At 38.4% G+C, this 13,179-nt stretch overlaps 1 protein-coding gene across 4 annotated transcripts in view; it reads left to right on the top strand.

Annotated features, from left to right (window-relative positions):
• Positions 1-13,179, top strand: part of LOC150085398 (uncharacterized) — a 650,000-nt gene that overhangs the window by 582,639 nt on the left and 54,182 nt on the right. For 3 of the 4 annotated variants that reach the window (XR_016546970.1, XM_090374027.1, XM_090374026.1), the window contains exon 28: positions 4,221-4,271. Coding sequence is in view for 3 of the 4 variants with exons in the window: in XM_090374027.1 (XP_090230153.1) it covers positions 4,221-4,271 (51 nt within the window). In the remaining variant the exon portion in view is untranslated. The remainder of the gene's footprint in view (positions 1-4,220; positions 4,272-13,179) is intronic. The other variant, XM_090374028.1, reaches the window with a different exon arrangement.

The raw sequence follows: 13,179 nt of genomic DNA, 5'->3' as shown, positions 1-13,179 counted from the left end.
ATAGCTTATTCATACAACATACCAATTTACATTAGAAAATTAAACAACCAGCTTGCTTACTGCACAAATAATTTTCCTTTTTTTTTTTTTTTTTTTTTTGTTTCAATAATTAATGTAATACTGAATATTGGAATTATATGCTTTTCCGTTGTGTGTGAAATAAAAACTATTTTTCATTAAGATTATTACTATAATTAATCCATTCATATACCACGTGAAATTAATAATATAATTTATTAAGCTAATCACCTAAATCACTATACAATTTAAGGTGTGTTTCAGGCATCTTGCAAATGCTCCCAGAAACCTGAAGTGCATACTCTTTCTGGGATCATCAGCAAGAGGAATCTGACAGTAGAAGCAAGAGGAGTCTGACAGCAGCAGCATGGTCTGATGATGGGTATTGGTAAGATGCATGAAACGTCACCTTAAATTGTACAGTGATTTAGGCGATTAGCTTAATAAACTGTATCATTAATTTCACATGGTATATGAGTGGTATTAATTATAGTAATAATCTTAATGGAAAGCAAACATGTAATGACCTTCCCTAACTATATTGGAAAACTATTTTGATAAATAGAACAGCAGTGCAAATTCAATTTTACTATAGCATTAAGTTACAGTTTTTGCACAAACTGTAACTTAGTGCTATAGTAAGTAATTCTGCCAGTTGGCTTCATAATTATTCTCTTTGTTTTTTTTAGGCATGATACATATGTGTAATGCACCTACACATATTATCTTCACAATGTCCCATTCATCTGCATGTAATAACTCAACTCCTAATGGATGGATTTTCATAAAATTTTATATTTGACTCTTTTAGAAACAGTTGTCCTAAATTTCATTAAAATCAGCCCAATAGAAATGATGTCACCAGTCATTTCTTTTGACCTGAAGTCATTTCCATACCAAAATTTTAGACACACCCTGTAAATTTTTTTTGTCATTTAGAGATGTTGAATAAAGGGGTATTTGAAATTGTTTATAAATACTTGAAGATGTTGTATATCCAAATTTTTATTGTAAACAAATTGAGAGCTTAACTACTCCTCACACACAAAAAGAGAAAGTCACCCCACCATCCAATAGGCTATCACAGTCTGTTGGATGATAGGGAGCCCTTTGATATGTTTAGCTGTTAATTAGGCCAATATTCTACTCCCCAGTCAATCAGCTCACTTAATACTTTAGCCAATTATTTATCTACTGCTGACCACTTAAGCATCCCATGAGTTTCAGTTTCATATCCTTTGTTCCAGAGGCTTCGGGCACATTTTTTAAGTTGAAGACATCAGGAAGGGTATTTATAAGGTCTTTGTAGTTTATGTAATTTTTTGGTAGTATTCCTTGATGCAAGTGAAAATAAGAACTCTAGCTACAATGGGGACATCTCCATTTGTTAAGTAATTTAAATATCCTAATGTTTATTTACTGATGATGATGTAATTTAATTATCCTAATGTTTAGTTACTTATGATGATGTAGTTAATTATCCTAATGTTTAGGGCACCTCCGTGGCCAGGTGGGCAGGAGCAGCAGTGCGTAGCACACGCTTCTTGATTAGACCGGGGTTCGAGCCCGTGACAACCAAATATGGAGGATGCAGAAAGGTCAGGGATTGACCACCGCATATCCCTGGAGCAATATGGCCTTAGTTGCTAATGCTCCTAAAAACCAAATAACAAACAAACCTAATGTTTAGTTACTGATGAATGTAAAATCTTACATTTCAGTATGAAATGTAAGATTTTACTTTTAGTATTCAGTTAAAATTTCCAAATAAACCAATTTAATTAATGCAGAGAAGTGTCCTTTTTGACAGTTGTTAATTGCCTCCATTTAAAGTATCCTCTTCTATAAATATATTACAAGAAGTTGTGGTTAAAACAGAGTCCAAGAAATACAATGGTTAGATTCAGCCAAGATCATATTATTAAAGCTTCAATGCCAGCTCATGTTTTAACTCAATTACAGAATCCAGTAATTATATCAAATGCCTATATACTGAAGATCAACCTATACAACATCCACAGAACAATGATCATTGCAAAATACACAAGTCTACAACTCCTCAAAACAGTAATGCATGATTTATGATCCAAGTACACCAGGGGTTGGCAACTTTTTTCCTGTGAGTGCCATTTTTGTTCATTACAATTATAAAAATTTCCATGCATGCTCCTTGAACAGGTGTATCTGAAATAAATAAGTAAATATCCATCTTAAGGCTATTTTGGCATTTGAGAACATGAAAGCAACATAGAGGTAAGCAATTTGATATATTAATATTTCTAGCAGGGATAAGGAGGTGATTATTCCCTTGTATAAGGCAATGGTTAGGCCACATCTTGAGTACTGTATACAGGTCTGGAGGCCTCATTTCAAGAAGGATGTAGAGCTGCTGGAACGGGTACAGAGAAGGGCAACAAGATTAGTAAATGGAACAAAGGGTTGCTCTTACGAAGAAAGGCTTAAGTTTTGCAAATTACAGAGTCTGGAGACTAGGCACCGGCGAGGTGATCTGATAGAGGTGTATAAGGCCTTGAATGGTTTGAGCATGCTCAATGCCAATGGGATTCTTCATCTTTCTCAGAATAATCACCTCAGAGGGCATAAATTCAAATTGAGGAAGGACGGATGTCGGATAGATGTGCGGAAATTTGCCTTTGGCCAGCGGGTGGTTGGTTGGTGGAACCGACTTCCATCACTTGTTGTTGAAGTTGATAGCCTAAACAAATTTAAAGCTCAACTGGACAGGTATTTCGAACGAACGGAGGGGTGAAATGGGAGAGAGTTTTTTTTTTTTTTTTTTTTTTTTTGGGCTGATGCTGAATAAGCTTGCTTTCTTGCATCGTATGCCTCTACTAATGCTAATACTAATGCTAATGCTAATGTATTAACAGTAATATTTCAGGTGTGCAATTGAAAATATTCCCATGTACCACCATGAATCATAATATATATGCATAAAGATTACAGGCAATTTACTAAATTTGGCTATTACAGACTGATATCTGAATGGAATATGCATTTTCATCTATGCCATTAACAAATTGGATTGCAAATCCCACCAATCACTTTGTCATTAGAACTCAACAGGAAGCATGACACACAGCCAGCAAACAAGTCTGACAAATCTTCCTAGGGCTGTAGACATAGAGCCAACTTTTGATCCGAACCCAACTAGTTGTCTCATCCACAATCAGAGCACCTGGATCTTATCACAAGCATAATCAGTTCTCAGTTGCTCCAATTCCAAATATTCTGCAAAATTTCTTCCAACAGTAACTTCCGTAGCCAGGTGGGCAGGAACAGCAGTGTGTAGCACACGCTTCTTGATTAGACCAGGGTTCAAGCCCGTGACCACCAAATAAGGAGGATGCAGAAAGGTCAGAGAATGACCACCGTATATCCCCGGAGCAGTATGGCCTTAGTTGCTAATGCTCCTAAAAACCAAAACAACAACAACCAACAGTAACTGCACGTAGAAAGACAACCACATCCTTGCTGAAAGAGCCACTCTCAAGGCATTAAAGGGCAATGAGGACATCAACATCAGCAAAGAAGGTAGGTATATTAACCTAATAATAAGACACAGAACTTTTGGTACATTATGGCCAGAGATGCCACTGCACCATAAAACCAAAAATCAACCAATCATGCAGAACTTTCTGGAAGATAGGGGTACCTACTCCTCTACTAGGCCTCTGTAGCCAAGTGGTCAGGAGCATGAGTACAGTAGCATATGCTCTTTGAGTAGACTGGGGCCCAAGCCCCTGACTGCCAAATACAGTCAGATCTGCCAACCTGCGCTGGATTGTGGTCCATTTACCTCAACATGAGCCATTGAGGAGGCTTCCATCCTGCAGTGGATTGATAATGGCTGCAGTTTCCCTTTACTCCCCTACTAAAATCAGTATTAGACCTTACTAAATCCCTTGAAAGAAAACCAAGCAGATCCTGAAAAAAAACTAAATACAAAAACAAGTAAAATATACTATGCCACATGAAAATATCTGAACCCCAATAATTTGGAAACCCCCTTCATTTTCAATAACATTAAAATTCAAATTTTGAAAGCAGTGTACATCATCATCATTAGAAAAAACTTTTGATAAAGCTTTCCATTTTCAATAATTCATGTTATAAATATTAACAATAATTAACATTAGATAGTAAAATCATTTTTTAAATTTTTATTTTATTTTCCACAGGCTCATTCAATGTGTATATCAAGTCATCCTGCTGAAAATAAAAGTAAGCAAGTAAGTGTACTTAGTGGTTAATGGTGTAGTAATTTGCTGAAACTATAATTACTGAAAGTAGCCAACAGATGTAGTATTTTTTTTACTTATATTTTCTTACAGATTCTTTCTCCCTTGAAATATAACTTAAGTCATTAAAAATATATATTTTTTAAAAATTGAAATAATTTGTAAGTAGTATGTCAGGAGGAGATTGAAAATCTCCTTCCTCTATATCATAGACAAAACTCCATGAGCTGTCCTGGCAGCCTGTCTGCATTGCTCAGAGAACTACATATCTGACTATACAATTACTCCCAACTCTTTTTCATTTTCCACTGCCCTAAGTGTAGTACTGCACACTTGGTATGTTAATCTGTAATTACTACTACCATATGCAATTTCATTGCATTTGTCAATGTTAAACTTCAACTGCCATTTCCCAGCCACTGACTAACTATTCTAGATCTTGTTGCAGCAGCATGTATTCATTGCTGCCATTACCCACTCTGACAACCTTTGTATCATCTGCAAACTTAGACATTAAGCCTGATATACCTTTAATAAATATAGAAAACAACAATGGACCCAGCATCCTGGGGGACTCCATTAATAGTATTAGTCCATGAAAAGCATCGTCCATTAATAACCACTCTCTGTCTTTTCTCTTCAGCCATCCCTTTCTCCAGAGCAGTAACTCACCCTTAATGCCACACTTGCTCCAATTTATACAGCAGTCTTTTATATGCAACAGTATCGAAAATTTCCTGAAATTCAACTATATGGTATCAAAATTATTTTTTGCATCCAGTTCCTTTGTTACTGCTTTACAATATCCAATCAGATTGGTCAGACAAGAGATTACCCCTTAACAAATCCATGCTGCGACTGCAGTATAAGTTCATTCCTGTCTAGATAATCCTGCATTTCTTCTTTAAGCAGAGACTGTATATTAAGCTAACAGATCTATAATTACTCATGTCACCCTTTGATCGCTCTCTCTCTCTCTATGAAGGGATACATTTGCACATCTCCAGTCCACAGACACATCTGAATTGAAAAATGCTCTCATAATTATGGCCAAGGGTTCACTTACCTCCTTGCTGCTTCCCTTAATATAATTGGATAAATCCCATCCACCTCATTGATGGTCAGGGTGAACATAGGCTGTTTCACCTTGTGCAAGTCAATAGATGGAAAATGGTAGAATGGCTGACCATGGACCTTAACTAGGGTATAGCCACAGTGTTCCCAAGATCACAATCCAACAAACCCTCCTCTATAAAGACCATCAGAGTAGGCACCCAGTCATGATATCCATGCATATGGCCACCCATCACTGATGTAATCTGAAGTTTGCATCTGAATGGCATCATTGGATCATTTACAACTGGGAAAAAGTTACCTTTTCAATAAATCTTATTTCCTGTTATGCCATGTAGATGGGAGATGGAGGGTATGGTGACAAACTTCTGAGAGGAACCACTCCAATGTCCTCCATCCAACAAAAACAGACAGGTGGCAGCAACATTTCAGTATGGGAAATGTTTTCCTGAGAAATTTTTAGAGCCTTCATACCCATAGACTACACTCTGAATGCTCAAAGCTACCTATCCATTGCAGCTAATCAGATATACCCCTTCATAGTGACCCTCTTCTCAGGTGGCGCAGGCATGTTCCAGCAGGATAATGCACCCTACCACTTTGCTGGTATTGTTCAAGATTGGGTTGCCAAACACAAAAGTGCCCTCATGCCCACCACAGTCTGAATGCTCAAAACTACCTATCCATTGTGGCTAATCAGATATACCCCTTCATAGTAACTGTCTTCCCAGGTGGTACAGGCATGTTCCAGCAGGATAATGTACCCTACCACTTTGCTGGTATTGTTCAAGAGTGGTTTGCCAAACACAAAAGTGACTTCCAAGTGTTACTGGCTGCCAAATTCACTGGATATGAATCCTGTAGAACATCTCTGGAATTATGTAGATCAATGGATGTAGCATTTGTGGTTGGACAGTTACCTGACAGTTACTATGACAGTCTGTGGTTGAGGATCCAACCACAGACTGTCATAGATCTATGGGACACAATCCTGGAAACATGGTACAAAATACCTCCTGCAGTGTTCAGAAACTGTATAGAGTCCATGCCATGCTGTGTGGCAGCAGTACTGGCAGCCAAATTTACTGGATATGAATCCTGTAGAACATCTCTGGAATTATGTAGATCAATAGATCTAGCATTTGGATCCTCCACCACAGACTGTCATAAATCTGTGGGACACAATCCTGGAAACATAGTACAACATGTCTTCTGCAGTATTCAGAGGCTTTATAGAGTCGATGCCATGCCATCAGTAGTGGCAGCAGTACTGGCAGCAAGAGGAGAACATACCCACTATTATATCTTAGTGACGAGTGTATCATTGGAGGACTCTGGGGTGACCAAACTGCTGACTCTGAACAACCCTGGGGACTTCAGTTGTACTGGGGTTCCAGAACAACATATTTACTGTTGGTCTAGGATGCCTCATAGCCTTAATTTTAGAGTCTCTAAAAATATGTGTACCAAAGTCCCAGGCTACCTAAAATATGTCACTGCCCACTAGACTTACCCATGTGATCATCTGGATGTTGAAGCAATAACTATCATGTTTTGTTTAAAAAAAAAATATATGGATTTTAATATATCTTATACAAACATAAAACCACATTATCTCGAATCCACAGTTGGCAACCTACATTTGGTGAGGGAGTCCTGTAGTTTAAAACAATACATTTTTTAAAGTTTTTCTTAATTTTGACATTTATTGGATGCAAGAATGAAAAACATACTTTGTAACAGTAGTCCTGTTATCGAAAAAATATTGTCTACTTATCAATTATTATTGTTTCTCAGTTATTGTTAAATTGCTTCATTTCCAACATGCAATTATAAAAATCGAAACTGAAACCAAAATGTATGCACATTTCATCATGTATGCCAGTTTGGAGAGATTTGATTTCTTTAATGGCATACTTCTCTAATTTTAATATAATCAGTGATGCCTGCATTTAGCATGCCTACTGCATGGTTAATAGTTAAGTTATCCAAAAGGGTACAAATTTTAAAAACAAATTCTGCTCAAATCATATTTCTGTGCTTATTGGCAGCTTCTGCAGTTTTGTAATCTTTGTAGCTTGATGTGTATGCACATATGCATGTATTAGCATTAGTATTAGTAGAGGCATTTGATGCAAGAAAGCAAGCTTATGCAGCATCAGCCAAAAAAAAAAAAAAAAACCACTTCCACTTCACCCCTCTGTTCGTTCAAAATACCTGTCCAGCTGAGCCTTAAACTTATTTAGGCTATCAACCTCCACCACAAGGGATGGAAGTCTGTTCCACCAACCAACCACTCGCTGGCTAAAGGCAAATTTCCGCACGTCTATCCTACATCTGTCTTTCCTCAATTTGAATTTATGCCCTCTCAGGTGATTATTCTGAGCTACAGGAAGAATCCCATCAGCATTGAGCATGCTTAAACCATTCAAGGCTTTATACACCTCTATCAGATCACCTCGCTGGTGCCTAGTCTCCAGACACTGTAATTTGCAAAACTTAAGCCTTTCTTCGTAAGAGCACCCCTTTGTTCCATTCACTAATCTTGTTGCCCTTCTCTGTACTCGTTCCAGCAGCTCTACATCCTTCTTGAAATGAGGCCTCCAGACCTGTATACAGTACTCTAGGTGTGGCCTGACCATCGCCTTATACAATGGAATAATCACCTCCTTATCCCTGCTGGAAAAATTCCTGTATATCATTGACAATACTCCATGAGCTACTCTTGCAGCCCGTCTGCACTGCTCAGGGAACTTCATATCTGCCTGCACAACCACCCCCAAGTCCCTTTCATTCTCTACCACTGTCAGTGTTGTACCATAGAGTTGATACGTTGCTCTGGGGTTGCTGTTTCCCATGTGTAGTACTTTACATTTGTCAATGTTAAACTTCATTTGCCACCTCTCAGCCCATCTGCTCAACCTTTCCAGATCCTGTTGCAGAAGCATAGTGTCAGTAGTGTCCTTGACAACCCTGCCAACCTTTGTATCGTCTGCAAACTTGGACATTAATCCCGATATACCATCATCAATATCATTTATAAATACAGAAAACAATAATGGACCCAACACTGAGCCCTGAGGGACTCCACTAATAACATCAGTCCACGATGAGCAGTGTCCATTGATTACCACTCTCTGTCTTCTCCCCCTCAACCACCCCTTTATCCATAGCAGCAATTTGCCTCCAATGTCACACTGCTCCAATTTGTGTAGCAGTCTTCCATGTGCAACAGTATCAAAAGCCTTTCTAAGATCCAAGTATATAATATCAAAGTTATTCCCTGCATCCAGTTCTTTTGTGACTGCATCATAGTATCCAATCAAGTTGGTCAGGCAAGACTTCCCCTTAACAAAACCATGCTGTGTCTGAGCTATAACTGAAGTCTTGTCTAAATGATCCTGCAGTGCGTCTTTAACCAGTGCCTCCATTAATTTTCCTGGAACAGAAGTCAAGCTCACAGGTCTATAATTACTTGTGTCAGCCTTTGATCCTCCTTTGTGAATTGGGGTCACATTTGCACATTTCCAGTCTATGGGTACCTCCCCTGAGTCCAAGGAAGCTCTCATAATTATGGCTAAGGGTTTGCTTACTTCCTTTGCTGCCTCCTTTAATATAACTGGATAGATCCCATCCACCCCGGGTGCCTTTCTTGTGTTTATCTTCAACAGTTTCTCCTCCACTTTACTCCCAGTTATTTCAAGATTCTGTAACTTACTGCTAGAGTTGAATACACCTCTGGCATTCCCCTCGCTGAATAACTCCTCATGTGTGAATGTCGATGCAAAATATTCATTTAGTTTGTTAGCCACCTGAGCAGGATCATCAACACTTGACCCATCAATATCAAGTGGACCAATCTGATTCATCCCTTTCCTTCTAGAGTTTACATAAGTAAAGAACTCTTTGCTGTTTTTCTTTGCATCCCTTGCCAAGGATTTCTCGTAATCTGCCTTTGCCTGCCTAACCTCCTTTGTAACTTGGTTGCATATCAACTTGTATCTATCATAGGCTTCTGTGTCATGTGTTAATTTGTAAGTATCCCATGCATTTTTCTTCTCTGCCATATGCCTCATTAGTTCATCTGACATCCATTTTGGCCTAAACCTTGAACAATATTTCTTAGTTGGTATGTAAAGCCTAGTAGCTTCCAAGATAAGTTCTTTGAATGCTTCCCATTTTGAATTTGCTGTTGGTAACATCATCAGTTGGTCCCACTGTATAGAATTTAAATACTGTCTCAGTCCATCGTAGTCGCCTTTACGGAAGCAATAACCCTTCCCTTTACCCCTAATGGTAGTTACCTCTTTGAGTAAATCCCACTTCAGCACACTGTGATCACTGCCACCTAGTGGTTCGTTTATCTGCAGATTCTTAATGCATGAAGAATCACTGCTGATAATCAAATCAAGAGTATTACTCCCTCTAGTTGCCTCCCGAACATGCTGATGTAGAAAACAATCATCCAATAAATCCACAAAAGCCCTGCTAGTGTGTGAGTATCCAGCCCCCAAATTCCAGTCAATATCTGGGAAATTAAAATCTCCCATTATAAGACACTCTGATTTACTGGCCCACTCTATTTCCCTGTACAGTTCCTTATTATACTCATCAGAGTCATTAGGCCTATAGCACACTCCTACTCTCAATTTTGATCTCCCAATGCTTATGTCACACCAAACTGACTCCACACTGCACTGTCCAGCGATGTCGACTGGCTTCACTTCCTTGGTTTTTATGTGTTTCTTAACTAATAGCATAACACCTCCCCCCTTCCTATCCTGTCTATCCTTTCTGTAGACGTTGTACTCCCCAAATTGCAGTTCCGCATCCCTTATATCTGTGTGACACCACGTCTCTGATATCCCAACAATATCTGCCTTCGATGTTTTGAGCAATACCTCAAATTCATCAAATTTATTTACTAAACTCCTAGCATTGGTGTACACGCAAGTATACCTGCACCTGTTTCTATTCTTAGCTACCCTAACACAACCCATGTGTTTACTTGTACCACAATGGCTCCCAGCAGTCTCTGAAATACCATGCATCTTGTTTTTCAGGCTTCTGCTCATTCTAATAGAAGCAGTGCAAGAATCTCTTTCACCTCTGCCAGTGGCTACTGTCAATCTATTGGTCTTTGTCTCCCCCCAAGCTAGCAGTTTTCCGACCCACCTAACACTGCCTCGATAGCATCAGCAAATATTCTTGCACCCTTTCTATTTAAGTGTATCCCATCCCTGTAGAAGCAATCTCTCCTGTTAACAAGTACAGTCCAGGCTGAAAAAAATTCTACCCTTTGAGCCTTGCACAATCTTTCCAGGGCCGAATTGATCGACAAGGCTCTCATCATATACTCCCTCCTATCGTGTCTGGGCAGAATTGCAGACACTTTCAAATTCAACCCTAATTCTCGGCTTTTGTTCAACAGTGACCTGTACTTGTTAAGTAATTCTGCCGGTCTCCTACTCTTAATATTATTAGTGCCAACGTGTACAACTATATCACCTTTTGTGCCCTTAAAAGATGATATTCGCTCTACAACGTCATCAACAATGTGTTCACAATCATATGTGCACATGAGTGATTGAGCGCATAGCTTCTTTGTTCAATTGTATGATGCTATGTTATGCAATGGCAATCTTTGTGAGAAGGTATTTATAGTGGACCAAGCATTCAAAGAGTAAGAAACCCAATACTTTTGGAAAATCATCAGAGAAGCAAGTGCTAGCAAAGGGTACAAATGCTAGCAAACGAATTCTGGAATATGAGGAATATTTTTACTCAATATGCTCAACTTGTACAGAAAAAGTACAGAAACAGTGTATACATAAAAAAGTGACTGAATTATTGAATACAGCTGTATTCAATAATTCACATCTGAATTATTGAATACAGCTTTGGAAACCTCATTTTAGGAAGGACATAGATCTGTTGGAAAGGGTACAGAGAAAAGCAACAAGATTAGCTGAAGCACAAAAGGATATACTCTTGCCAAGAAAGACTGGGGTGCTGTAAATTTTAATATCAGAAAACTAGTTATCTCTGTAAAGACCTAATGTAGAACAGATGTGTAGAAATTCACATTCAACCGAAGAGATATTGATTTCTGGAATAAACTTCCACCTACCATTGTACAAGTGGTAGTTTTAATAAATTTAAAGAAAGTTTTGACAAATTACTGGTTGGAATGAGCAAATGAAGAGGTGTTTTTTTGGGGGAGGGGTGCTGTATAAGCTTTGCTTCACTACATCATGTTACCAATACTGATACTATTATTAGGCATTCAGTAAAATAGATTCATTCTGATTAATTTTAAAGGTTACACTCACTAAAGTTCTATTTCTACTTTGCTGATTGAGAATAATTTGTTCTAAGAGTGTAATATATAGAGTGTATCAACTGTGTGGTACTACACTGACAGTGGTAGAGAGTGAAAAGGACCTGGGGATAATTGTGCAGGCAGATATGAAGTTTTCTGAACAGTGCAGATGGTCTGCAAGAGTAGCTCATGGTGTATTGTCAATGATATACAGGAATTTTTCTAGCAGGGATAAGGAGGTGATTATCCCCTTGTCAATAGTCAATGGTCAGGCCACACCTTGAGTACTGTATACAGGTCTGGAGGCCTCATTTTAAGAAGGAACGAGTACAGAGAAGGGCAACAAGATTAGTGAATGGAACAAAGGGTTGCTCTTATGAAGAAAGGCCTAAATTTTGCAAATTACAGTGTCTGAAGACTAGGCACCTGCAAGGTGATCTGATTGAGGTGAATCTGATTGAAGAATCCCATCAGCATTGAGCATGCTCAATGCTGATGGGATTCTTCCTCTTGCTCAGAATAATTGCCTGAGAGGGCATAAATTCAAATTGAGGAAAGACAGTTTTAGCACAAATGTGCGGAAGTTTACCTTTAGTCAGCGGGTGGTTGATTGCAGGAACAAAGTTCCATCTGTTGTTGTAAAAGTTGATAGCTTAAACAGATTCAAGGCAGAAATAGACAAACATTTGGAGCAAGTGGATGGGTGAAATGAGAAGGGTAGTTTTTTTTTTTTTTTTTGGCTGATGCTATATAAGCTTGCTTTCTTGCATCATGTGCCTTTGCTAATGCTAATGCTAATATCCAAGCCCTATCTGTGGTGTTTCCACTTCTTGGATGATGACTTAAATAAAAAAGCAGTCTATACTTTCAGTTGCACCCATAAATAATGATTTTATTTATGTATGTCTTGCTAAATTATTGATATGAAAACATCTTTGGCGGCACCCACTAAATTTCGGACTGAAGTAACCAATTTGTCACAATTTTGCAACACAGAAACAACGTCATTTGATGTCATTTCTGGTTTCATCGACAACCTGGAAATAACAATTTTGTGACACATAATTTTATGAAAATGACGTATCACAAAATCATGACAGAATAGTTAATTCCAAGGGGGACAAAAGAGGTGTCAATGACAGAAATGATGATTTTGCAACACGTCATTTCCATGTTGAAAAATCACATGTCGACATGATTTTGTCGATTTGAAGCACCATTCATGCGACAAGGCATGAATGATGCTTCAAATTGACATGTCTGTCATTTATCCGGCATTATTTTCTTGTAAGACGTGAATGTATGTTTGTAAGTTTGAAGCTTGATGCTCCCCGAAGCCTTGCTAGCAGAAAATACACTAGTTTGTCAATCATCGTGATGGCGTCTTCTTTGTTCTCACTCAAAGAGTCTTTGGGAGCGTTATTTAGCCACAGCAAAATGTGCACATGTGGACTACCATAATGTTGAAATTCTATGCACTTGAAAAAGTTTACCACGTAAAAG

The sequence above is a fragment of the Mastigoproctus giganteus genome, chromosome 5 (genome assembly GCF_048544385.1).
Source record: "Mastigoproctus giganteus isolate SK-2022 chromosome 5, ASM4854438v1, whole genome shotgun sequence".
Lineage (NCBI taxonomy): Eukaryota > Metazoa > Arthropoda > Arachnida > Uropygi > Thelyphonidae > Mastigoproctus > Mastigoproctus giganteus.
The sequence above is the reverse complement of the archived record's forward strand: the minus strand, read 5'-3'. Positions and strand labels throughout refer to the sequence as shown.